This window comes from Larus michahellis, chromosome 4 (genome assembly GCF_964199755.1).
Source record: "Larus michahellis chromosome 4, bLarMic1.1, whole genome shotgun sequence".
Lineage (NCBI taxonomy): Eukaryota > Metazoa > Chordata > Aves > Charadriiformes > Laridae > Larus > Larus michahellis.
This window is the reverse complement of record NC_133899.1, coordinates 42,889,850-42,917,425: the sequence shown is the minus strand read 5'-3', so window position 1 is coordinate 42,917,425 and position 27,576 is coordinate 42,889,850. Positions and strand designations below refer to the sequence as shown.

The 27,576-nt window shown below is 41.4% G+C and overlaps 1 protein-coding gene across 4 annotated transcripts in view; it reads right to left on the bottom strand.

Moving 5' to 3' along the window:
• The window catches only part of LDLRAD3 (low density lipoprotein receptor class A domain containing 3), a 108,129-nt gene that overhangs the window by 42,953 nt on the left and 37,600 nt on the right, over positions 1-27,576 (bottom strand). For 2 of the 4 annotated variants that reach the window (XM_074584277.1, XM_074584279.1), the window contains exons 3-4: positions 11,543-11,668; positions 8,660-8,794 (exon numbers count right to left, since the gene is read on the bottom strand). In XM_074584277.1, coding sequence (XP_074440378.1) covers positions 8,660-8,794; positions 11,543-11,668 — 261 coding nt within the window. The remainder of the gene's footprint in view (positions 1-8,659; positions 8,795-11,542; positions 11,669-27,576) is intronic. The other 2 variants (XM_074584278.1, XM_074584280.1) reach the window with 1 other exon arrangement.

Below are 27,576 nucleotides of genomic sequence, written 5' to 3'. Positions count from 1 at the left end.
ACCTTTCTTTGGAACGCTGGCTGGCAACCTGCTCGGGATTTAAAAATCACCCTGAAGCGATTTATGCTGCACAGTGAATACAGCCCACTGACACAGCAACTTAAGTGCAACCTGCAATAAGGAAACAAATGCCATTTGCTTCAGCTGCAGAAAGTTAACACTCCCACTGACCTGGCCAGGGCCAACATTTGGAAGGAGTGGGCATGAGACATAGTGATGTCTGGTACACACACTTTGATGTTAATACCGCCTCAGTTGTGAGGTGTCCCCCCCCAAATTCAGTTTTCCATACCCTTACTTCTCCTATAAGATGATATAAAATAATATTTTTTGTAAGGCAGATTAAAATTGTAGTTATGCCAGCACAGTAAAACCACTTATAGAAAAAAGGGAATTACTCTAAGCAAAGATTTCTCAAAATAAGAGACACAAACTGCCCAGACCCATTAAAGTCCTGCACACATAGGGTCACCTACATTTCTGAGGGCAATTCTGCATTTCTAGCTGCTCTCCTTCCTGCGAGCCAAGCGCACAGCACCAGCACAACTTCTAGCTACAGAGACATCTGGCTGACCTGCATTTATTCTTGTTGAGCAGACGTCAGTCAAACTTTTCAACAGACCATGGTAACCCTGCTCCAGGGGACTGTCTACACTGAAAAAATGCTGCTTTAGGTCAATTACATAATTGATTGTGTATTAAACTGCTACAACATCTGAACAGAGGCACTTTTACACCTGGTCACATTGGCTTTGCTTGTGGCTTTACATTTGAGTAAGAATACATATACAAGCTTTGACAGAGCTCACATGTCACAAATTATTCCCAGATATAACTGAAGTTGTGAAAAGATACACATTTTAACCATGTGCAAAACTAGTTTCATCTGGGGACAGAGTTGTAGCCTGACATTTTATAAGCCACTTCTTGCAACTTTGCTGCTGGCAGCTGCAGGGGGAAAAAAACAAACCAAAAAAAACAAACCCTACCCCAATGTCTGACACACAGGATGCTGGGACCTGTTTCTCCCACTCAACACAGGTCTGAGCAGCAAAACTGGTCTTCTATTCAATTCCAGTGCTGCACAAAAAGAACAGCCCAACTCCTAAAGAGCAAATAAAGAAAACTCTTGTGCTCTCTGCCCAAGTCACTGTGAAAACTGCTGAATATAGCAGGCTTCCTCAATAGTTCACAGTGGGAAATAATTTCTAACTAGTGGTTACAGGCACAAGAATGCCAGACCAAGACTCGTGAAGGCACTGAAGCATAAATTAACCTCAGACTTTTTGCTGCCGTGGTTACTGCAGGCAGGTGTCAAAGATAGATTTAGGCTGAAGCATTATCACTTAGCTAAGATTAATGTTAATAATCAGGCTAAAGAAGAAGGTTTGCCATTTGACTGAAACTGCAGGGCTGACAGGCCAGGTCAGGAAGAGCCATGCAGACCAGCCCCCAGCTGGAGCTGGAAGCAGAATTACAGGTTGGGACAGGCTGGTCTGCTGAATGAGCGTCAGGACTAGAAACAGAAGAGACAGACAAGCTAACTGCCACTCTGCTAGTGAGAGCTTCTCTTCAGTACTTAACCCAGGAAACTGTGCTGGGGCTCCTCCCTGACACGTATTTGCTATGACAACTACCACTATCCAACAAAAAACAGGTTGCCCCAGTACTGAAAATTGTACTAACAAAATTTAAAGTTTCATTTTAAATACAAACGCTATAATCCTTTTCTACAATAACTGTAGAAAAAGCACTTGGTCACCTTACCTGGGATTGATTTTGTTGTACAGCAAGTCAAAGATTAACGCCTGTGCTTTTTATTTTAAATCCCTCCATTGACAGCAAAAAGACTACGGGTTGGCACCTACAGTCCAGCAACAGAAGCCTTCTGCACAATCAAATGACACTGACATCTATGAAAAGTTAATGCAATTCAGCGGCCAGGACATGGCGTAACACGCCAATACATATGGTACATTTCAAACACCTATATGCTGTTAAAAACTTGTGGGAAATGTATTTTAAAGGAATTGATTTTTACTAACGAAAGCTCAAGAAAGAATTTAATTAGCCTCAAAAACAACAGGGAAAAAGAATGTCCTTTATTTTAAACTTGTCTTCCTCTAGCGTGACATTTTATCACTAGTTTTTGCATTTTTGAAGCACTGGCAAAGAAAGTGGATATTCATGTCATCACCTTTTCCTGGAACTGTTAATTAGGCATAAATGCCACAAAGCGAAGGTAAAAGTATCTGGACACAACTGTTAAGAGCTCATATTTCATTCCTGCACAGGTGAGAAAAAAACATGCCATTTACAGTCTCAATTCCCAGCTCTCCTCATCAGCCACTGGCTGAAAGGAAAGTAGCTGATATATAGTTACTATCTCCTGCCCCTACTGTTTTTGTAACCAGCTTGAGAACCGCAATTTCTTCCCCAGCAACCAAAAAAAAAACCCGAAACCACCAAAAAGCCATTGGGGATTACAGCGAGAGTCTAATAAGGCACTTCCATAAGAACAACACTTCCATCATGGGAGTAAGCTTGAGAGAAGGCTACCATCAGCATCCTAAAGTACACCTGCCTACAGAACAGGCATAATATCAGCTGGAGACACAAAGTCAGTTCCCTGTCCTTACTGTCTTCAAGGATAGTTGCCAGATCCTCTTTTTCTTCCTTTTTTCCCCTGCTAGAGCTGCTGACAAACGTGGTGAGCCCCCAGTGATACAACACCTTGTCTAAGATTTGACCTAGGTCATAAAATTGATTTTTACACTAGCCAAGTCGTTATCTGCTGATAACTGCTTTGAGCTTCAAGCTACAAAAGGTGGGCTCAACAGAAGATCAGGTGAAGAGGCTGGACACCTCCCAGATCTACAGATACCCTTTTAAGCAAGTTTGTTGTCCATTTGAAGACCTGAAGTCATTGCTTGTCTATTGCAACATTACAGTTGCTCTTATTAGAATAGCTGCTCACCAAACAGTGGTAACTTAACATTTTGGCAGCATGTTTATTATTATTTTGCCAAAATGCTAGGCCAAAGTGCCTGCAGGAGCAGCATGCTGATCCACAAAACTATTCCTCAGGTACATATGCCTGTTCTGCAACAAAACCCTGGCATCTTCACAAGCTGAGGGAGCTGCGAGATGTAGCAACTCAAACCCATTTGTACCAGCTGCCTGGACCTCGCCCTGAGATCCCCACATTTATTTTACACTACTTTAACTGCAAAGCCTCCACTCATAGTGAAGTAAGAATTCCTCTCTCAGTCCCATGCTTCTGAATGAGTCTGTGACCATCTACAATAACATCTGTGTTATTATCTGCTGATCAAATGAAGCGATCAATAATCAATTTTACAAATAACAGACTGGCCTGGGAGGCAGCAGGGACGGTGGAGTCCACATGGGGTTGAAGTAAGTGCACAGATGAACTTACCGGTCATCTGAAATATCAGTGCCCACTAATATGAGTATCTGCCTACTGTAGCTCACCTTACCTTTTAAGTCTCCATGAAGATGGATCTATTGTTTTTCTCGACAAGAACCCTCTCAAATAAATAATCTTATGAGGAGAGAAAAAGGCAAAGAAGAAGAAGCCTGGACTTAATCAGGGAATGGAGGAACAGAGAAAAGAAGGAATTCACAGCTGACAAAAACATTTCCATCTAGCAAGTGTTATAGAACGAGGATATTAGAGAGCTAAATATGCTCAGGCAAAGCCTTCATTTAATAAAACACTCAGTGACATTTTATTTGTATCCTTCCTTAAATTTCTACTTCTATTCAGTCTACTTCTGAATATCAAATTCCTGCTGCAGGCTGAATCTGGGCTAAGGTGATGCACAATAATTGCAAGTTGAGCTTCAGTTTAAAGACTGAGTCAATAATGAGTCACAGAGACTCAATAAAAGGAAATGTATTCAGCTAGGATCAGACTACAGAGTTTTGGGATGTCCAAGTGATACCACAGCATTTGGGAATTTCAGAATTTCAATTTGCCATGTGCAACACAAAGTACAAGCTCCATACGGAGTGGGATGTTCTGGGAGCTATTTGTATTTCATAAATTAGGTTTTGTGGTATTTCACTGAAATTTAGAGTATGTCTGTTCCACTTGGCTGTCAGTTCTAAAACCCACTTTGCATTGCAACTCAATCATGCAAATACCAGCAATGGGCCATAGCGTTTACCATTACAGCCAGTCCCCTTCCAGCTTTATCTCACCTATACCTAAATCCACAGAAATTATCATTACGGAATTTATATTATCACTTAAAAATTAATTTTAATAAGTCAGCCTTTTAAACTGTTTTCCCTTTGTTTGACACAGGGTCAGATTTTTCTTCTTTTTTAGTATGCTGCCAAATTTTTATAGAATTTATACATGCAATAGAGGAAAAAACAGAGACTTCTGACAACTGTGTGCGCTTCTAAATCTGTTAGCAAAATCCAAACACAAATTCAATGAAAAAATATGCAAAAATAAAAAAAAAGGAGGTATCCACATGTGCAACAGTGAACATTACCAAATACACTGTAGAAACACAGGGCAGGAATCAACTTCAGGACACTTGCAAAACATTTGGTTTATAACTTGCCCACAATGGCACTGTTTACTAACACCGCAGATCTAGAAGCGTAGGAACATTACTGAAGCCAAGGGCCTCTCTACGGCACCAGTCAGAGTGAATATAGACTCGCAGCAATAAAACCCCCTTTCCTAGGCAACGGGGTTAAAGCTAATAAAGGTATTTAGCAAACTCAGGAGGAAAGAAAAGAAGGGCCATGAAAGGAAAAGGAGTTAGAATTAAAATACCTAGTATGCTTTTATCAGTGTTAAAGCTTTCTAGACTCAAAGTACAAAATGGAGGATAAACTAAAGGAAGAAGTGCTGTGAAGACACATTTAGACTAAAAGCAATTAAGAGAATAAATTAAAGTCCTAGAGCTGAACAAGTTCGCATGGTTGTTGAAAAATTTTAAGAAGGAGGAATTCCCTTCCAATTGAGCAGATGCCTGTTGCAGAGCAGGAAATCCCCTCAGTGAGAGGCGGGCACGAGTACACCCAGAGTAGCTGCTGTGAATGATTACCACTGTCAGCTAATTCCAGGCACAGGGAGAGATCTTAAAGTAAAAATAAGAGAAAAAAGTGTATGGGGGAGAGGAACTTCCCTGGATTAAGATTCATTAAGGAACAGGAGCAGAAATTTCCAATTCCTAGAAAGAGCAATTCATAAATGCCACTCGTGTGGATTATTGAAGCAATTACATCCTCCATCCAATCCCAAATTCAGGCACATACTTTGATAAATACAGCACATTTCAGACTAAAGGAAGTCTGGCCATACTACTTCAATGCCGGAAACCAGAGATGACCACAGTATAGCTAGGGTGAGATTAAAGTTTACCATGGCAGCTACAAGGGCTACAAATAATTACTGTTGGGAATTAAAGAAGAATTATTTGATTTGCTGCTAGATTGTCATAGTTTAAGTTTTTAAACTGACACTTTCCCCACGACATACAATCCTTTGTACGATGTGCAACACTCAGTGACAAGTGCTAAGGAGAAAGCAGGGCAAGAACTTGTTCTGAAAAATTTGACCTTCCTCCCATTTTCACAACTAAATCCTGGGGCCTCTGTCTTCCTCTCCTCAAATGAATCCGCCCCTATTTATGACCAAAATTAATCTTTATAAACCCACGGCTTCAGACTCGTCTCATCTCAAATTGCAGCATGCTAACAAACTACTACTCATCAAGGATGGCGCATTTTGAAGAGTTCCACATCAAACCTGGGTCAGTATGTTTTTCAGTAGGGGGTCACATTCCTGTTTTCCTAGCCTTCAGAGTGGCCCTTCCTGATTGAAAGGATCTTTATGCATGGAGGAGTATTTGACACAAATCAACCTGATATGCTACTGGAGCTTTCCAGTAATGACAGCAGGATAAAGGAGGCCTTTGAAGTTCAAGGAGGAGTAGGAAGAGGTGTTAATTTAAAAAGCTTGTCAGTATACCCAAGAGCAGAAGTAGAGCAAAGTACCAATTAATAATTCACACTCCTATTCCACATGTTATTATAGTATCTCAAAACAGTTTGCAAACATTGATTAAGTCTCACGACAACCCCCTGAAGCAGACAAGCACGGATGAAGCTCTAGTCCTGCCAGCTAGGATGTCACTCTGGGAGCATTTCGTTTAGCCGATCTATGCCCCCTCTTCCCCATCTGTTAAATAGTGATAATGACACTATCACAGAGTGGCTCAGAAGCTTAGTGATTTCTAAATCAACACATTTTTAGATACAAAAATAGCACACAAGTGCAATCTCGTATGTCAGACTACACTCAATTACACTGAACTAAAGCTACCACATGTGACATGATAACATAGCTAGTGGGAAGAAAACCCTCTATCTTGATTTTATAATACCCTACAGAATTGCTTTGCTCTGTCACTAAGTACACAGAGCACTTGAGTTCTAGTTAATGAGTAGGATTCTTGGGTACTGTGTTAACACAAACCTCATTGTAATTACAGTAATTAGATCTCCTATAGAAAGAATTGTGAGAAACGAAAGACTGTCCACAGTAGCTTCTAATTCTCAATTAACACAAAGTAGCTGGTGTGTTTGGAAGCCAGGACAGACGTACCCATAGCTGCAAACTCCAGAGGGAATCATCATTTACATTCAGATGGGAGGTTTAATCCTCACTGTGAAAGACAGGTACATGAGCATTGCCCGCTTACAGATGGCAAAATGGCAATTCATGGAGGCTCTGGGCTGCCAAAGGGCAAAGGCAATCACACACGCTCCCCATAACCAGCATTTCACTCTGGGAACTCCTCATTCCCAACCCTGTATTCGGACTCCTTTTTTTTAACAAAAAAGCGCACAAACGATTGCTGCTCTCATTCTAATGACAGGGAGTTCCTTCTTCCTTGTTTGGGGCTTTTTCATGCATAGAATCACAAAGTAGTTGGTGTGTTTGGAAGCCAGAATTACTTTGCTTAACCCTCTTACGAATTTGACTTTTCCAGAAGGACCAAGGATAAAGACAAAAGCAATGGCTTTATGAAATACAGCTCTTTTCTTCTCCTGAGCCTGACAGTCACTTCCAATAGCAGATCGTCATGACAACAAACAACCTGGAGGCAATCCAGCCAATTAATCTGCAGAGGAAGCAATCATCCCAACCTTGGAAAAGAACACTGCTGCTTTAAGCTTCAGAAGCAAATGGAAAAAAAAAGAAAAGAAAAGAAGAAACCCAACAAGAACCCTTGCCACCCGCATTAATCTTATTAGACTGCCTTAGGCCCGCAGTGAAAAACAATTCAGCCCTCCGCGGGGGCGCAGCAGCATTGCTGCAGCAGCAATACCCACACGCCAGTCCCTCACCAGCCCTTTCCTCCCCCCCAGGACAGAGGGTAGGGGCAGGCCAGACCGCTGCTCCGAGGCTCTGATCTCAGAAGGGCTGTGTTTCCGGGCTTCGAGGTAGCCCTGCAAACAGGCCAGTTACCAGGATGACCCCTTCAGCCCTAACATATGGAGCCAACGGAAAGAGCTCATAGCTTAGGCAGAGGAATGGCACAGAAGAGACTGTCGCATACCATTGCTATAAACCCTGTTTGTTGGCATTTCTGTTGTGTATTTTCCCTCTTCCCCTGTGAGCTGTCAAGAATATTAATCACCATGTTAAGCTCAGAATTATTTTCTCTTCCACAAAGGACTAAATCACAGTGCAGCTAGATATTAAAGTCGTTCTCCTTCAGTTTCCCTAATTTCTTCTTCCTTCATTCCCTGCTTTCTCTCTCCATGTGTCCTGCTTTCTATAGGCCCAAGCACATTGCATCTCCCCTGCAAATATCCACCATCTCCCATTTTCTGCTTGCTCTGATCTCTCATTAGTGACTTAGACATGAAAATAGTTAGGAGCTGATGCCCAATACACCTAATGTATTAACCTCACGTCATTTGTAAATACTTCATGTTTTATAAAATACTATGGTATTAAGTTACAGGAAAAAAAACTGAGGAGCACTAGATGTAGACTTCTAAGTTAAAAAGAAAAAAAAAGTCAGAGGTTGTGTTCTGATATTCTCACAAGACTCAATATACAACAGTTTTTAAACAAAATTTTCCTCATCCTTTTCTCTAAATAGAGACAAGGAAGGGTAGGAATAAATTGTTTCGCTGTAGACTTGTCCTGCAGTGAAACATGCTTTTCAGAAAGTGAGCAATAAGGATCTAAAGCTTTAAGCCTACACAGATGTACTCACCTGATAAATATACAGACCACTGAACTACTTCAAACTGAAGTTTTATTATTGATCCCTCTGGGTCCAATTCATCTCTCACAGAAGTCACTAAATGGATTCCCAGCAACTTCAATGAGTACTGGATCACAGATTATAAGCATTTCCTGCAAAAGTGCATTTTTACTAGTCTGAAAAAGTTACCAGTCTTCTGAGCACTGAGAATGAAATGTATGCACGCACGCACACACACGTTTCACTCTCATTATTTGCAGAATTAGGAAACAACAGCTCTAGCCAACACAGAGCAAGCCAACAGAATCGTCTTTTCTACTGAGCCTGTTCCGTGTTAATTGGAGTTGGTATAATATTGCAGGATAGAATAAAAATCCTGTGCCTACCTTGAGGGCTTTCGCAGCTTTCTTCATCGCTGTTGTCTTGACAGTTATTTTGACTGTCGCACACAAAGCTTTTATCAATGCAAAGACCATTTTTACAGTGGAATCGGGCAGTAGAGCAAAGCAAGGGATTTGCTGCTGCGAAAAGAGAAAGTGAGATCTTTCATTAGAAATTCTCTTACCCAGGCAGTGAAATAGCCGTTAAGCAATCAGCTACAACAGGTCACAACAGCCGGTCAATTCGCTGAATATATGGGAGTAACTTGGCAATTAAACCAACCTCGTCTCTCTAAACAGAGCGCGCTGAAATTTCTAATTCATGCAAGATTCGTTACAATTAGCAGAGATTTAGTCCACCCACAGTTGTGATAAGCCTTCTGTTCACTTTCATGAGCGCCCCTACCATGATCGCTGTTTGGTGCTCAGCATTTGCTCACACTCACGACAGATGGAGGGCAGCACTGCCTACCATAAATACTGCCTGTTGCTTCCTATTACAACAAACTCAATGGAGCTGAATTTTCATATCATAAGCCAACAACCCTGGCTGAGAACTGCCAGGCAGTGGCTTATTTACCTCTGCTTCTTTTCCACCTTCCCCATTCTCCTCACTATTGTGAATTGATACAATGGCAATGCTGACATGTGTTTGAATTTCAGCTCCTTTTTAAGGGTGACATGCACATTACAGTAGCGCACAGAAAGTCCTTTCATATAAGGCTCGCTGTTGCACACAGAGTAAAACCGGAATAGTATTTAAGCACACTCATTTAGGTAGAGCAGTCTCCTCACCCACGCCAAACCCAGCAGTAAATATACTGCAAGATGCTATGTCTAGTTTCATTTAAAGCTTCAAGCAGTGCAGTTTTCAGCACTTCTCGTAGATTACATCACAGCTTCAATGCATCTTACTGTTAAGGAGGTTTCCTTGATATTCATCTTAGTTTTCTCTTTTCTAATTTCATCCCTCTACTCTTAGCTATAGCCCAGCATACACAACTATACAATCCCTCCTTGAACAGTGTTTGCACCCTTCATATACAGCCTATATAGCCTTATCTTCTAACATAGTCATCGCTTAGCTGAGATATGCATAATTTAGCAGTTTTTAATATCTCCTCATAAATCAATCTCTCTGTCCCTTAATCATTTTTGGCACTCTTCTCTGAACTCCTGCCAGTTTTTGGTAATGAGGTGACTGAAACAGAACGCAACTTTCCAACTGAAAACCTTAAAATAACTGTTTAGATGACTTGTCTGCTTCAAAGTGCTTCTCTGCCACAATAACAAAGGGGATTACAGTTCCCAAATACTAACTGGCTTCCTATTTTTTATTCTTTAGAGAGCTGCCTTTAAAGAGTTTTTTAAAAAAACAAACCCATAAAACTTTAAAATCTGCCATGCATATAACCTGCAGTATAGATAACAAACGCTCCCAATTCATCCAGTTCCCCAAAAGCATGTTTATCACAAACATGCTAAATCTCCTTTGGTCTGAAACTGCTGCACACTTGCATAGCACGTTGATTTTCCAGGTCACTTTAGGGCCTCCAGTGTTGTTCCTCTACATAAACAAAGCAGTGACTAGACACTTGGATACGCTAGGAAATACCAAGTGTGTGCTAAATGGTATGGAGAAACGGGGAGATCAGCAGCATGTTATCATCAGCTGTAAGGTCCTACTGGAGCTACACACTACGAGCTCATGGGAAAGAATGTCATTCATAACCAGCTCCATGAGCTGGTGCGTTTTCAGTTGAGAACATGCCACTTGTCATTTTACCACCTCAAGAATATTCAAGGCACTTTTGTCAAACCTTTTTTCTAGCCTACTTCTTTAAGCATGACCCAAAGTAATTTTGTTAGCCTTCAATCTTCTTCCTCTAGCTTCACTTGCTCCGCAGAGGTGCAATCTCCCCGCCACAGTCCCAGGGCTCAAATCAGACTCTAGGCCAACAACAGATGGCACCTTAAGACAGTGTTCATGCTGTGGGGGAAAGCAGACAAACAAGAAAGGCAAGTTCTCCAAGAAGCAGACAGTGATACATCACTGTAAAGATGGCCCCTTTTGTTATCTTTGAAAGCTGGTGTCTGTTGTCCTCCTCCTGACCTTTAAATGTCATTAAATGGAAAAATTCATAGTGCTCCAACAAGAGAATGAACAAGTATTTCCTGCAAGCTTCTGCCTACAGACCAATGCTTTTACCAACTCGCGATAATAGCAACAGAGCTGCTGGATCGAACATAACCCTTCCTTTCTGCTATGAAACATCCCTGCTAGACTTACAGATACAAATGGGTCTATGCAGCCACACGCGGGGGTTTTAGCCCCAGTCAAGTAGTACTTCAGATGATGTGAACAAGCAGCTCAAGTTAGTGCATTGGCAGGCGTGTCTGACTTCGAGAACCTCCTTCTCTTTCCAAGAACCTCTTTCACTAAATAACCCTTTATTTGTTTTTTTGTTGCTTGAGAACATCTATAAACAGAGAAACCTAAATGTGCTGATGAACAAATAAGTCATAATCTTCAGTGACAAGAAAGAGGCGAATGAAAATTAAACCATTTTAAGTTACATTTAACATTTGCCCAATCTAAGTTACATTTGAGTAGAGAGAACCTGTTCAAAACAAACATGTAGCTTAAATCTCATTTCAAAGTTACAATAGGGCCTGAAGTATCATATCGGCATTATATTCAACACAAGACTGAGCTGGACCTTAAAAAAAAAAAAGACTGTCATTTACAAAGTGAAAAGCACAAGGATCATCTGGGTTGTAAACGACAGGGAGAATATTTGACTCAGAAACTGAAGTCTAACGAACGCTTCCTTTCTAAGTAGTATTAATTAGTTGAAAGCAAAAGAAGTGAAGCAGGCTGGCACTTACTGCAGTTTTCCTCATCGCTGCCATCGGGGCAGTCCTCGAAGCCGTTGCACCGGAAGCGGCCAATGATGCAGTGGATCCCACTAGCGCAGGGGAAGAACGTGGCACCGCATTTGGATCTGGCTTTCGCTGGTAGAAGATACAGACAGAAGAGGGCAAAGATGAGGGAAACAGTTTACAAAGGTTAGAGATACTTTTGTAGCAGTACAGGTTAGGGTACTCTAGGCAGTGCTGGTGGCGCCGATGTTAGGTGCCTTCCAAGTTCCTATGGCCTGCTTTCAACTGCTTTAAGTTTTCTTTTTTGTGAGATTTCACTTGCTTGAGATGAATTTTTGCCAATTTGTATGATGTCCAGAATGACTGAAACATTCAATCTTAAAACAAGTCACATGACATCTCAAACCAAATTAAATTTGCTCAACACTCTGCAGTACAAGCTTGTAAATTTGGCAAGCAGGTACTCCTAACTGTCCCTTAAAGACTCACGTGAATTTGACCAATTTAGAAGCATTACAGGAAAAATATTAAAATAGAAGGATATACTTCACAGAAAAAAAGAGCAACTACCTCCTCTTTTCACGGAAGTCTGTTGTAAATGTCACTGCCCCAGGCATAAGTCCAGGAGGCAGACATCTAAGTAAGTCCTCAGGTGGCAGACCACAACCCTTGGAGGCAAAGGTCTAGCTGGACTAGCCATAGCTCATACACACACCCCCAAACCTGCAATGCCAAGTCCACAACCACTAAATAGCAGCAAAATTCCCGATTTTGCACATCACCAAGCTTCTCTTGCTTGCTCAGAGAAGCCAAGCAGTGAAGAGCCCAAGGTAGACAGAGATAATGAACATGACAGCCAGTTCAGAGAATTTGGGATCTGGAGGCAAACTTGGACAAGACAGGTGTACAAAGAGTAAAGAAACCTCTAGAGAAGGAAAGGAGGAATACAGAGCTATCAAGCGAGTTACTGTCTTTTTGAGAATAAGAAGCACAAGAGACCTTCATTAAAGTATTGGTCAGGCTGCAAATATCAAACTCAAAAAAGAAAATGCTACAATTAACACCGCCTTTATTCAGCACAATTTATATAAAATTGGGTGCAAAAGGAACGTGAGTTATGTGAACTGCATCTCTTGCTGTACTTCTCTCTATCATCCATTATACAGCTCTTCAGGACAGAAACTACATCCATTTCATAGCACCAGCACAGCTATTCATATATCCCTAAATACTAACAGTAGCATCAAAATGTGTTTAACAAATGATTACAGAATCTCATTACGATCTCAAGTACTTCGCATTTTTTACTTCACTGCACAGCAACTCTGCATGGCAAGAAGAGAACACTGTCCCCAGCTACAGTGATGCAGATGCTTCCACCACGGTGCTCAAGGCAAGCACCAGTTAAGTCTTGTGGTATCACCAGTGTAGAACAAAGCAACTCCCAAAGTAAAAATCAACTTAATAAGATGTATGGTGACATTTTTTTTCTCCCTTTCGCTTTTTCAAATTAGCACATGACACAGTGGACCACATCACAGGATGCTGAACTCTTCAGAAAGTCCACTCTAAAGCAAACCCAGTCACTGCGGGAAGAGCATGCTGGTAACTGCAGGAAGGTGTGTACGGTGCAATGTGAACACACGGTAATACCATGCACGGACCATTGATGGGGGAACACCAGAAAAGAAGCCAGCTCCATAACTTGTGGGTCTTTTGAGTAAAGGTTTCCTACTCCTATATCAAATCTACAAGACGCATTTACAGCTCACAGGTTTTGAGACGTGACAGATCTGGATATCACAGCAACGGGCAGTCTTTTTATATAGCCATACGGCACATCAATACGCCAACCTGCACAGTATTATAAAGCTAGGACAGGGTCATGGACAACCAGAGTACAGACAAAAAAAATGTATATCAAATTGGGACAAACAGCTTCAGCATTAATTTGGAAGGAATCCTCTCTTCCAGGATTAAAAACTAAGTGCAGCTGTAGCAAAACCTTCTTCTATCACTCAGCAGAGTGCATATAAACTGTTTTAAACCACAGCTACAGTAACTCTTGCTTGATTTAGTGTCCTCCAAAAGCAAATTCCTGCAGTTCCTCTCTTACATGTTTTTCTTTATTATACCAGTACTTTTCAGTTAGGATTATGAAGTGTCAAATAGCATGTATCACTGAATTTCACATATTCAACTACCACTTTTTCTGAAAAGTATCCAAGGTCCACTTGGGGAATAAAAAAGTGAACCACTGCTTCATAGAAAAACAGGTGATAAATTATCCTGAAATAGCTGCCGTGCTTAACACCATTGGCAATGAAAAAGCCTCAGCCAAGACATCCAAGCCCCTGCAATTCTTCACACAACTTCAAAGAGTAACGTCTGTGTTAGAGGTTTGAGGCAGATTGATCTCAGCTAAATAATTCAGTAACCACAAGGTCTGAAGCAGTACCATACCCCCAGTCTTTAAGCAAAAGCAGCAAAACAAACACCTCACCAACAGATTCCCAGACCGTCACTGAAGCAAACAGTCTGTATTAGCGTTTGACCAGTATTCAGCTCACTAACCAGCCAGCCAGGCTGCTGCTGGGAACACGTGGTAATAAAACATGTATGTTAAGAGGTGCCCAATGCTTCACATGTTACATTTTTGTTGCTGTTTTTCTTTTTCTAAAAGCTAACATCTTTTTGAAACCATGCAGCGCGTTTAAGTTTCCCAGATCAAATGACTGCCTCTGGACAGCTTCCTTTTTTAGAGATGTATTTTGAGCCACAACAGTTCCAAGAAGAGGAGAGGGAGAAGAAATAAGAAAAGAGGGAAGCAACTGTGGTTTTGTCCCCGATAACATTTATTGAATTCCATTTCTTCAAGCAGGTTTACTTCAGTCGTTTGGGGTCTGAACTGAACGGCTATCAACTTTCTGGAAAATCACATTCAGAGATGCTCTTTTCCATCTCTGAAAATCCTGCCAAATTAAAGCTTCAAAATTATTTACTTGTAAAATTTCTAATATGGGTCATCTCTTACTGTTCCAGGCACACCTCAGAGTGAAAATCGTCAAAAGCTGAACCTCAGGCCCCCTGAAGAGCAGAAGTCACGTGCCAGCCCTTTCCTGACCAGAGCTACAAGCTGTGGCAAATGCTGCAGGAGCTCCGTTTCAGGTACGACAGACACACGTCACATCAACCATGGCTGTCCTGGTCACTAAAGCAAGAAGGTCCAAAGCACATCTGCACATCTGGTGTATTACCTTGAGTTACCACGGTAAAACCATAAACAATATTTAATGTTTGATCAATTCTGGAGGAAAAAGGTGCTGGAATGGCCATGAACAAATAGAGTTTCTGGAAAATGCACTCTTTCTTCTGTCCAAAGCATCCTGATACCCCATCAAAAAGAAGGAGAAACCATTCAGGACAATGATTTAATGGAAGTATTACTTAGATAGCTATATAATGTTTAGTCCAATATTTTCTCCCCAGACCTCTTCCTATCTCCTCCTCCTCTTGAAACAGCAGTCAGAGAACAAGAAAATTCTGTTTTAGAATAACTGTTTATCAAAAGAGCACGTACTAGTAACCACAACCAAAAACTAACAAGAAACTAAACACCTTCAAATTATCTCTAAGTTTCCCTTTTACATAGTCCACTGATTTCTATATTTTTTTTAACTGGAGGGAAGGAAAAAACAACAAACAAAACCCGAATGTAATTCTCCGTATTTGCAACAGGTATGATATATACACACACCAATCCCAGTTCAAACTTACATTTACATTAGACACCCTGAAAAGATAAAAGGGCATTTCAAACACCATAGTGATTCACTAGTCACACAGCTAGCAGTTTACTAGACACAAGTCTCACTCCCAAATAGAGCTTAGTTTTCCAAGCTCCAATTCCAGATACAAAATGCATTTCTCATATGCTGTGCATAAATGCAGGAAAAATGAGAAACCAGTAATGTCTTAGTCCAAGCCACGTCTTCTGACCCTGGAGAACTCCACTGGGCACTTTCTATTTTATTTTGAATTTGACATCCTTGTCCTCTGGCACAATTTTCCCAAGGTTTTCAGGCAAGCATTGCTTGGTTATTGCTCATAAATTTCCTACGGAAAGCACAATCATTTCCTCCTGAGCAGAAACACACCTTCCCATTCTGCAGTGATCTCTGGAGATACCCTTAACATGAAGGGCTATCCATTTTCCTCAGGTTTTCGGCACCCTCACAAATAACAGATACGTACACCAGGATCACGACTGCCTGTAGCAGATTCCAGTCATGTGCTGCACTATTCGCACCACTCCTCTGCAATTCCTACTGCCATTGCATGACTGTTACAAAAAAGGTTTTCTTCTCCTTTGCTCATCATTGTATCTTCTACTGCATAGATCTCCAGTTTTCAGGCAGATCTGTATGTGAAAAGCTTTAAGTTTATTTAACAGCAGCTACCTATTTGGCTCCTTCAATGACTTTGGCTTTGATAAGCTTTCAAGGACAGCATTACCTTTGCAATCTATATCCTACTGTTACCCTTGGTTGAAATGGGCTCAGGGTAATCAAAAATTACTGGGATATCCGGAACTGACAAAAGAAAGTGAAAAAGGACACAGCTGCGTGTGGATCATCTGACCTCTGGTGTTATAATCAGCTAAAGGAAAGGGAAGGGAGAAGTTGGTTGTTTTTAAAGGAACTGGCAGGTCCTCCTGAGCTCAGGTCTCCGGAACCTAAGAAACTGAGAGACCACACACTGGAGGGGAAGGGGTGAGGACTGGCAGACACACTTGAAATATACAGCAAGAAATCACACAGCAGCTTACAAAACCATGTCCAAAGAAAGGCTACTCAAATAGCACATCCAGTCTGGATCCAATCGCGGAAACACAGCAAGGGCAAAACCCACCCCAAATAAAACAACATTCAACCAATTTGTGAACCCATGGCAGAAAAGGATTGATTCACTCCAGTTCCACTCTTCGTTTGTTACCTAGTCACAGCAGAAGCAATCCAGGACTGAAACATTAACATGAATCTGTATTTACATTACACAAACGGGGATTGCTGTGGCATTTAGAAAGAGATGCCAGTGAACCACCATGCACTGGAGGAGCTTCCTCTGACTTCCTTAGCCAGGGGAAGAAACTGCTCCTCACTAAAATATTCTTCTCATCTCTTAAAAATCAAACACGAAGCAAGTTGTGAAGATGGTGGCAGAGAAATGCTGGTGACAGGGTATAAGCTTGCCAAACATTCCCCCCAGGTTGGTTTGCTTAAGTTCAAGAAAACCATTTTGGCAGTTGTATGTGCGAGTGTGCGAAGTCGCTCCTTATGCTATGCAGAAACCAATCCTCCCACCCTCTCCTTTTAAGGCTCTAAAAAAATAGTAACTTCCCATCAGGACCACTGTACATTCAACTGAAGGTGTGACAGTTTGCAGGCACGGCTCTACAGCATTAACAGCAAAACATTTTGCTATCTTTAGGGTACCAAGTGTGAAACAGCACTATTTTTCAAAAAGCGTAATCCATTTTATTATTTCTCAGCAGGGGAAAAAAAAAAAATCAGATTTGGCATAAAATGTGTAAAACCTTGTACTGTATATAGATACACACTCTTGTATAAAAGCAACTCTGACACTCTTGACTTGGCTACAAGGACTTAAAATCTGACTGGAAGGTTACAACAGTTGTGGATTACAGGTTTGAGGAATATAGCCAGGTCAAGGTGGCACCTGGCATGGCCCAACTTCTTGGAAAAAAAAAGTGTCGTATGTAACTGTAAGTAGATACCTAACCTACTGTTTAGATATCACAGTAACATTTTAGAGCTGTGCCCCACTACAACGGCACAACACTTAAAGAGAAGACATACATTTTTAACAGGTTGAGTTTCTCTTACAGAAGCCAGTACACGGTCTGGCTAATGAAACTTCAGGGAAGAAACTTTCTGACTGAGTCCTTACTGTTGAGCCAGCTAGTCCACACCTCCAGCATTTCACACCAAGTTACAGTGAACTAGGCACTGCTTACTGCACGCAACAGATGCAGAGACAGCACACCACAGGCACCCCACATGATGCGGCCACAAGGACAAGCACATTTCCTTCTTTTAACTCTATGAACATTTCTGGTTTGAAATATTTCTCAGTTATTTTTCAATCTGGAGTGAGGGAAATGGACAGTAGCAGATCGAACAGCAGACATTTTATGACAATGTGTAGCTAGGAGTAGGCGGCACAGTATTTCAGCATCAGCAACTCTGAACTCAAATTTTTGCGTTAGAACCCCTCCAGGTAGCAATCACACAAAATAACTTTATGCTGCTTCACACCCACACATCTCAATCCAACAACAGATGATGATTTACTCAGCTAATCACAACTCAATTACTTGCATGTGACAAGAGCAACTCTCCCAACGAAAACTTCTGTGTGCAGCTGCTGCATTATTGCAGAGCCGCAGATATTTTCCTGACTTTGATAATGAACCACCTTAAACTTCTTTGCTGCTGTTAACTTATGTTGAGAGATGCCACAGTCACATCAGATTGCACTGTAAATCCAGTCTCTCTTGATGCATTCATGGTGAAGCACAGGATGACTCTATGTGAAGGAGTTAAAGGTAGCCATCTTTTCAACTTGTCCCTGCTCTTTGAAAAACAGGTTTTAACTTCGGTTTACAAAGAAGGATCGATTTTACAACGCTTACTTAACGCAAGCAGGACGGCACCAGGAAATGACCCCTTTCACCCCAAAAAACTGATATAAACCCTAACCCAGTAAATACTAACAGTTATTTTGGGTTAGTTAATTGCTGTTTAGACCCTACAGTATTTTCAGGTCAGTTCCCAGTGGGAAAGCCACCGCTACGTGCAGTCATTCAGCTGCCTCAGCACAGAAGGCAAATGCATCATCTGTTGGCTCACAGAGCTCTTCAACAGGGCTGTCTCGCAGAATGACATGGAGAAGTTTCACTTCCTCTGCTTGCTTTTTCATACCTAGAAAAAAGCTAGCACTTCAGTACTATTACCAGTATAAAATCCACACAACAGTCTACTATGCCAGAAGTTCTCCAATTCAAGACAAAACAACTACTTAAGTTAATGAGTTTTGATCCCAAACACAGCCAACTGCAGAGCATTCATTGCACCTACAAAAAGCCCTTGGGTCACTCTCACCTTTGCTCCCTGTTTAATCACTCAGGTGAAAAGAGTTGCTAGTCATAAACTGCTAAAGTGAGAAAGTGAGCCTAAAACACGCTTTATTTAAAAAAAATAAAATAAAAAATGCTGCCTTTAAAGTAGTGAAATTAGCCCCATAGGAAACACCAGAGGTTGCCTTCAACACAGTGAACTATCACCCACTTACGTGGGCAATACTTGCACTATAATTTACAGTAAGAGAGAAAGGACAATGCTAAAGTAAAAAAGCCAATGGAGTCTGCTGCCATGAAGAGTGAACTGCTTCCTTTGAAAAGGAGAAAAAGAGAAAGCTCTTCAGAGTTGGACTACTACGGCTCAGTGGTCTTCACTTTTCGCCAGGCACTAAGGCCTTAAAGTAATCTTTCCTGGTCTAGAAGTTTACATTTCATCACAAAGCAGATGAGATGTCAGAAGAGAGCACAGACAGAAAGCTTTTCAGACATTCAGTAAAGCGACTTCTCACTAAAAGTAGTATTTTTTGGAAGTTACTTCTCATTAAACAACCTGAACAATAATATCATACAAAAGGAAAAATACTAAATTAGCTGTTACGCCGTACAAATTAAACACAACTTCAAAGTTGTTAAATTACTCAGGATGCATACAGGCAGGACAGAATACTGCCCTTAAGGGACTTCAGAAGCAGGGGCAACCCTCCTCAGAGGATGTCAGTGTGCCCAATGGGCTATAATCTCTCACCCCATCCCCCATCCTGGACTACTAGCTACCCGATCTTTTCTTTCAGTTGTGCCACTGAATCCATCCAACTGTTAAACTTGTCTCGATTCCAAGTTCTCCAATCGGGCTATTTACCGACCCCCACCTAGAGGAGACCATCAAGAGGATTAAATAATTAGCACCACAAGCCCTCTTGATCTCCCTGCATAAAAAGCTATTGAATGTAAATAGCTATTGCACTTTCCCTGACTCATGTGTAAATTTCTGTAATTGAGCTTCAAATGAAACATTCGCCATAGTCACTTCATTATAAATCTTATCATAACCACTAAGTATTTGGTTGCTTAATCACGAGTGAAAACGAGTTAATTCCAGTTTGATATTCCAAGTTCGAGAGCCATCTGAGTAAGTGATAAAAAGATCAGCAGCTGGCTCACAGCATCCTCCCAATTAATGCAGATGCTTATTTCTTGCACTGCTTAATATTCAGCTTTGCTTAAGAATTCTGATGTTTGTCATCTACCTGCAGGTCAACCAGGAGATAACAGGAAGCAGTGAGAAAAACAGGAGACTTAAAACCACTCAGTGATCATAAATTGTGAATAGCAGTCCAGAGATCTTCCATAGGTATACGTACCACTACTACAACACATACAACTTTTCTAGAAGGAATTCCTAGCTTTCTGCTGTATATTCTAGTCATTTAGAAAAAGAAAAAAAGCATTAATTTCATTAGCCTTTTACACAAATTATTAGTGTATTATAAACAATAACAGGACCACTAAGATTGCATTTACACAGTTTTGTAAGATTGTTGTTTGCACAACACCTGGAAGCCTGGAATGCTAGCGCATGACAATTATTAACTCCATTAACATAAATACACAAAATCTACTCTAACTGCAACTTTTCATTGCCATGACCCTTCCAGGGTGCAAGCTCTGGTAGAATGCTTCTCTCTTCCTTAGTTCTGACCGTGCTGTTGTTTGTTTTCTCCTTCCATATATTAATCCCTCCTTCTGTAGGTAGTCAATTTAAAAAAAAAAAAATCCTTAGAGGATTCCTCAGAGACTTGTGTTTTCTCCACAGACGTTTAAAATGCAGTAGATGTAGTGTAGGGTAGGGCACCACAAAGGTACACTGTTAGTCCTGTTTATAGGGAGAGTTAAATTCCCAGATCGTATGCTCAAAAAAACACGAGACCCACACTTCCACAATTTTGCATAGATTTTAACAGGAATGCAGAGTTTTAAAGTATTCAAGTTGCTGTAATTACACTAGTTATTTTAATTCACTGCTTTTATATTTATCCTTATGCCTTTATCTTGTTCCTTGTGCCTGTATCGTCCTCCTTCATGCTCACGGGGGATCAGAGAGCACATTAAATCAGTCCGTATTTGACGGCTAGCTCAGTTATGTGGATCAGCCATTCAGCTGTCTTTGGACACATCCATTTGCAGCAGAGGCTTGTCACCATCTCCAAAACTGCACATGGAAAAACAACCACAGCTCACAGCCACCTAAGCCTCTGGAAAGTACCACGAGCCATGTCACTGCCACTCCACACTTTCCAAAGTAGCGGATGTAGATTTGATGAACTAACGAGTACAAGCTCAGCTCTCTCTTGAATGGTGTTAGAATCATAAGATAAAAATCCTCAAACATGACAAAGCGATTTTGATAGAGTTTGTTTGGGTTGTTGTTTTTTTTTTTTACGTGACAGGTTGCTAAATTGCTCACTTGCAGGTATTCATTACTTGCTTAGTTATCTTTTCCAAAATGTGGTGAGCTTTGATACAACACACACCACAGCTATTTCGCTCACACTACTACAAATTGTTAGCTAGCAAGAGAGAATCCAAACTCATCAGAAACCAGCACTGGAAACTTCTCAAAGCTAAGAGTGCACCTGGCTAGCAGCAAGAGACTGAGATGACTTCACCTTTACACATGACGGGCCAGTCCAAAAAACTGTTGCAGGTATGCAATGCTGAATCTCAATCCCAGGAATCTGAATGCATCTCTTGAAAACACCACCCTGACCCTGATCTTCTTTAGCATTAGCCTTAGTTAACACCAGGCTTTAACTCATGCTTTAAGAATCATTTTTTGGGGCCACCGATATATTAAACAATTCAAAGTCAGTAATCTTTACAGATGGGTAGGATTAGTCCTACCCGGGGTCTTGGCCTGCTGCTGTATTTCTAGATCTCAGCTGGTTTAGACAATCCCTAGAGCTTACTGATGTTACTTCTGAATTGGGCAGACATTTCTTATTAACAAAACACTGCATCTCGTTCTTCAGTGCACTGAGCTCTGGTTATTGAGCCTAAAGCCTAGTATTTAAAAGGATAGCGGCTAGAGTTATTTTCTGCCCTTTGTTCCTGTACATGAAAGCCATTCATTAGACTGACTCTGCTGAGTGGCTAAACCCAAGCAAAATATCTTCAGCTGTAATAACTGTACTATCATAATAAGCAGTCATTAAATAGCTTATAGAGATTGCAGAACTCATTGTCTCTACAAGACCTTTTCTCTCTGTCTTTTAGCGGCTTCTAGATCCAGTTACTTATTCTTAGCAGCGTGAAAGTCACGAATTTGACGGCTCTCTCAGCAAAGCATAAGGAAAGGTGAGGACAAATATCTAAATTCAGACCTCAGCAGAATGATTTGGGTTGACAGTAAATGACCGTTTATTAGTAAATTTTGTCAGTGCCTTCATTTTAATGCTGGGACTTACAAAGGGAAAAGCATGGGTACATAACGCGCCTTAATATAATTCCAGCTTGTGATCTTCCTGTAGAGCAGACCAAAGCATCCTCCTGATGAAGGGTAAACTCCATAAAATTTTTAAATTATTTTTTTTAAAGCAGTGAACAGTGACAAATCTATAGGTCTTCTTCTGAAAGCTACTCCCCATCACAGATGGCAGGACAAGGCAGTCTGACAATCCTTATCTGAGGCTTCCAGGCATTTGACATGGATTTGAAGCTAGTGCAGTCCCCACTGGATCCTCTTCCTTCCTACTGCAGGCTGCAGCAGGCAGTGTAGGAGTCTTGCATTCAACAGCTTCTCCAATGACAGAGCAACTTCCTCAGCCATGACTTCGGTTTCAGTGGGCTTTTTTCATTTTTAAATATTTTCCACGTCTCTGATGCTGTGAAGCTTTAAATACATGCAGTTCTTCAGAAGCTACCTGTTTTGTAGAAACTGGATGTAATTAAGTCAGTCAAAATGCATCTGAAGTACCAGTCTGAAGATGAAAACCTAACTGACCTGCCTTTGTTCTGTGAGAATTTCAGTTTCACAGCTGAAAGGTTTTAAAGCACAGGAAAAGACTCTTCAGGCAATCTAGGAAACCCAGACTGCTAATTGCAGAGTGTGGGTTTCATTTAGCATTCTTGTGAGAAGACTCTTTATATCTCATCCACGACTGTGTGCAATTGTTTGTTACAAACACTTTCCTGAAGACTCTCCATTACTCCTGAACACGTAGAGCAGTAAAACCTCTTGCAAATGAACACCAGAGGGAGCAGTAAACATTTGTCTGGTAGGTATTAAACTGGGAGGTGGAACAATAAGGTACAGGAAACCTTGGGGAAACTTAAAAAATAGTTATCAAAGATATTGCTAATCCAGTCTAATTCCCCACCAGTGCAGGGTCAATGAAGAATAAGAGCAAGTGTGCAGATACAAACACTTTGAATGAGGTAAGCTTAGTTGTGCCACATCTCCCACCCCCCACTCCACCTCCTGATAACACCGGAAGATTTATAAGGTTTTCTGGGACCATAAGGTCTTCTGTGTGCATTTAGATAGATTACATGGAACTGAAAATATACCCAACTGTCATGGTTTCATCTGGGATGGGGTTGACTTTCTTGACAGCAGCTGGTGTAGTGCTGTGTTTTGGATTTGGGATGAGAATAGTGTTGGTAGCGCAGTGATGTTTTTGGTTGTTGCTAAGCAGTTGAGGCCTTTTCTGCTCCCATCATACAGCCCCACCAGCTAGTAGGCCAGGAGTGCACAGAGCTGGGAGGAGACGAGGCCAGGACAGCTGACCCCAACTAACCAAAGGGATATTCCATGCCATATGACATCATGCTCGGTGTATAAAGCTGGGGGAAGAAGAAGGAAGGGGGGGGACGTTTGGAGTTACGGTGTTTGTCTCCCCAGGTAACATGATGGAGCCCTGCTTTCCTGGAGGTGGCCTAATACCTGCCTGCCGATGGGAAGTACTGAACAAATTCCTTGTTTTGCTTTGCTTGCATGTGTGGCTTTTGCTCTACCTATTAACCTGTCTTTATCTCAACCCATGAGGTTTTTCTCATTTTTACTCCCAACTGGGGGGAGTGAGTGAGTGTCTGTGTGGTCCTAGTTGCTGGCTGGGGTTAAACCACAACACCAACATAGAAAAGACAGACACAAAGGAATGTAAAAAAATAGGGCATTTTTATTATATATAGACACAGAGTTCAAACTACACAGTGAAACCAAGAACATGGTTAAGAGATACAAAAGAAAAAATGAAATCAAGGATTAATATGCCGACATATCAGCAATGAACAAGTAATCACAGCACTTTCTCAAATATTTTTCTACTAACCTGCCAAAGTCAATTTAAAAATGCTTGCAAAAACAACAGAAGCATGGTTACAACCATAAAGACACAGATCAGAAGACACTCCCACCACACATTAATAAAAGCCCTCCAAAACACTTTAAGGAACTGAAGATAAAAACAAAATTTAAGTTTTCTCTCAGGCCTTCATCTTTGTACTACTGCATGCAGCCTACCAGATCCACGAGTTCCCAGAGTACTTGTCACCAGGACCCTGGCTTCAGCATGGGTCCCAAGGGCTTTAATTCCCTGATACTGAAAGGCTCTTACCAGATCTGCTAGGCACCTGGATTAAATTGCTTTGTCAGATCACCCAAATAGGAGTCACAGCCTTCAGGGCTATGAGATTTAGCTTGCTGGTGTGGGACTCCAGAAAAGCGTGGCTCATCACACCACACTGAGTGTAACCCAGGACTGCAGACATTATAAACCCTTCAGTTCTGACTACAAGGGGTCCCCTGCAAGCACACGTATCCCAGGTAAGGGACGAAGCTGACCTTAAGCAGAAGCCTGCTTAGCAGGTGGCTTCAACACCTGCCTGGGGAGTGACAGTTAAAATTGACCATTTTCATGCAGCACTTCACTTAATGAAGACATTCTCCCCCATGGAGAAGACTTACTCATAAAGAGTGTCTGAAGGACAACTGGAGCAAGGTCTGATGATGATGGATTGCTGGTGATGAAATGAGCTTTTTACTCCTGCAGTTCCAGATGTTTCTACAGAGGCCAGCTCTTGCTAGCCGGTGCAGAAGTGCGTTGGCAGCATATGCTTACAAATATGGATGGTGCCCTGTTGCTCAGATATCTATATACTCCCATCACACAGCCTTTAGCATTGACTCAAAAACCTGCTTTACCTTTATGTCTGTGTTGAATGGGCAACAGTGGCAACTGGAAACAGAAATATGTGAGAGACAGAAGCTCCTAACACAAGAACATACTGCCCCAAGGCTATCATTGCATACGATTTTTTTTCTAGCCCACAGCCTACACTCTTTAGCCTTCAGGTTAACACAGCTAGTTACTGTATACGTTGTTTGCCGCTACTTGTTCATAGCCGAACACACAAACCTGGCATGTAAGAAACAGCTCTCTGAAGAACAATGAAGGAAAATCTACACTTCTGGGTATTTGGTATGTCTCTAATTCTGGCTGCTGTCATGCTAGGCACTTAGCACGGATGATGTGCCATGCTCTGAATCTGCACCATCTGCTGCTTGTTAGCTGACAAAGGCAGCAACATGCCATCTCTCCACTAGCTGTTGCTCATTAGCTGACAAAAGCCATTTTCAGTGTTCACATTGTTCTTTCTGTAATAATCTAATACAAAGATTTACAGAGAGCGAAGAAAAGAGGAAACAAAGATGACAAAGTAAATTATGAGCTTAACTAAGAATATTAGTGTAGTCCTAAATCTCAAGGAGAGAATCCTTCTAACAGCAGGATGCAGGTCTTGGCCCTAAAGGAATATGTCAGCAGGTCAGCACTAAAGATAATCCATTTACCTCAAAATGTTTTGAAACATGCAAGCACACACTTCTAGGCTCTTTCCATTCAGGTTCTCTATTTTGTGCTATTCTGGATCTTCTGGCCAGGGGAATGAACTATAAAAAGGGTTCTCCATTTTGGGAAATGCACTGATGATAGCAGATTACTCAAACTATAGAGAACTGTAAATACTCAGAAAACATTTACACTGCTATGGTCAATTCTTTTTCAAGCTCAATTAGTGGCTTGGAGGAAAAGCCAGAGATACTCTGCTTCAAGGAGAAGCAGTTCTTATTTACGACAGTGAGAATTCCCTCCCTCTTACGCCTTCTCTCAACCCTCCTCCACAGATAAAACACAGATAAAATTTTTCTGTCATCACATTGCCATGACAGAAGGCAAGAGTACAAGAATCGTTCTGTGCACTAAACAGCATACAGACAGCTGGCACGGGAAGTGTTAAACTGATCACGGGTCAGGGCACAGAGGAAGCAAGGATGATGACAGATGGTATGGATTCTGGTGAGTGTGGGAGATGAGGAGAAAGCCCACAAGCAAAGTGACATGGTTAACAGAAATGGTCCTGCAAAGCAGGAGACAGAAAAGGGACAAAAGCAAGAGAGGAAAGAGATAAGACACGAATGGACAAGGTGCAGGTAACTCTGCTTCGCATCTTATTTCCTGCTCACACCCAGACCTGCACTTTTCACTCACTGGCCACAGAAAATGAGAACACATTGTGAGTTTTACATTTTCCTATTTGAAGGGGAACAGACAGGATGAGATGCTACAGCAACAGAATTGATAAAATATTGCTGGACATCCATGTTCAACCATAAGGCAACCCAAAAGAGAAAGACTTTGCACGTAACCACACACATGCACACATGAAACTTCCTCAGTGGGCAAGACAAAATACAGCATACTTGTCTTCACAGAAATACCAGTCCACAGTACCAAATGAATCCTGTAACCAAACGCCTATTCACACTTTAAAGCAAGGTTAAAGCCTTTCAATATGAACTAGTTAGTCGATGAGGAATCACACACAAGCAGCTTAAAGCATGTCTTAGAGTAGTAACACACTGGGAACTCAGCCATCTCATGCTGCTAATGCAACTCCTACGGCTTTGTCTTCACTATCAAGAGCTCAGCTAATGCAGAGCAACATCACAGCAGAAAGCAAAGGACTCCAACTGTGCTGCAAGGTAAGTTTTTTTGTAAGTAGAGACCTATTCTGATAGGAGGAAGGTAACAAAGCCTAGCCTAAAACAATTAAAAAAAAATATTTTATACCTATATCTAAACACACACATGCTCCAACCCTTGCAACGCTAGCATGAAGCTCTCAAGCATGGCTGTCCTCCCTGCAGTTGCCTGACACAGGTAATACAACACACACTGGTACAATGACACAAGCAGATGCAACACACACACTTATACATTTTGAATGTCAACTGTTCTTACTTTTCAGCTGCTGTTTCTGCAGTCAAGAAGAACAATTGCTGGGCTCCTACATTCCCCTCTCCCACTCACTAAGGCCAGAGGATCTGAATTTTAATCACAATGCACTTCTTTAAAAAAGTGTTTAAAAAAATGTTCAGCTTCTATCTCATCACTGGAAACTGATCGTGTACTAAGAAAAGAAAATTCCCAGTAGGCATACTCAAACCCTGGAACAGGTGCCTAGAAGGGCTGCGGACTCTCCATCCTTGGAAGTGTGCAAAACATGACCAGACAAGGCCCTGAACAACCCTGCTCAAAGTTAGTTCTGCTCTGAGCAGGCAGCTGGATTAAATGACCTCCATATTCCTTTTCAGCCTAAGTAATCTAGGAACCTATTTTTACAGATTGACAAAAGCTGGGGTGGGGAGGAGAAGATACAAATGATTTTCCTTCTTTCTTTGTCCTTCTCAGACAAGATGGTAGGGCTGCCTTTCAATGCCTTAAGCCTGAGCTGAAAAGTAAGAAGAGCTGACATTCAAAACGTGTAAGTGTGTGCATCACTTCTGGTCGTGTCATTGTACCAGCGTGTGTTATTTGTG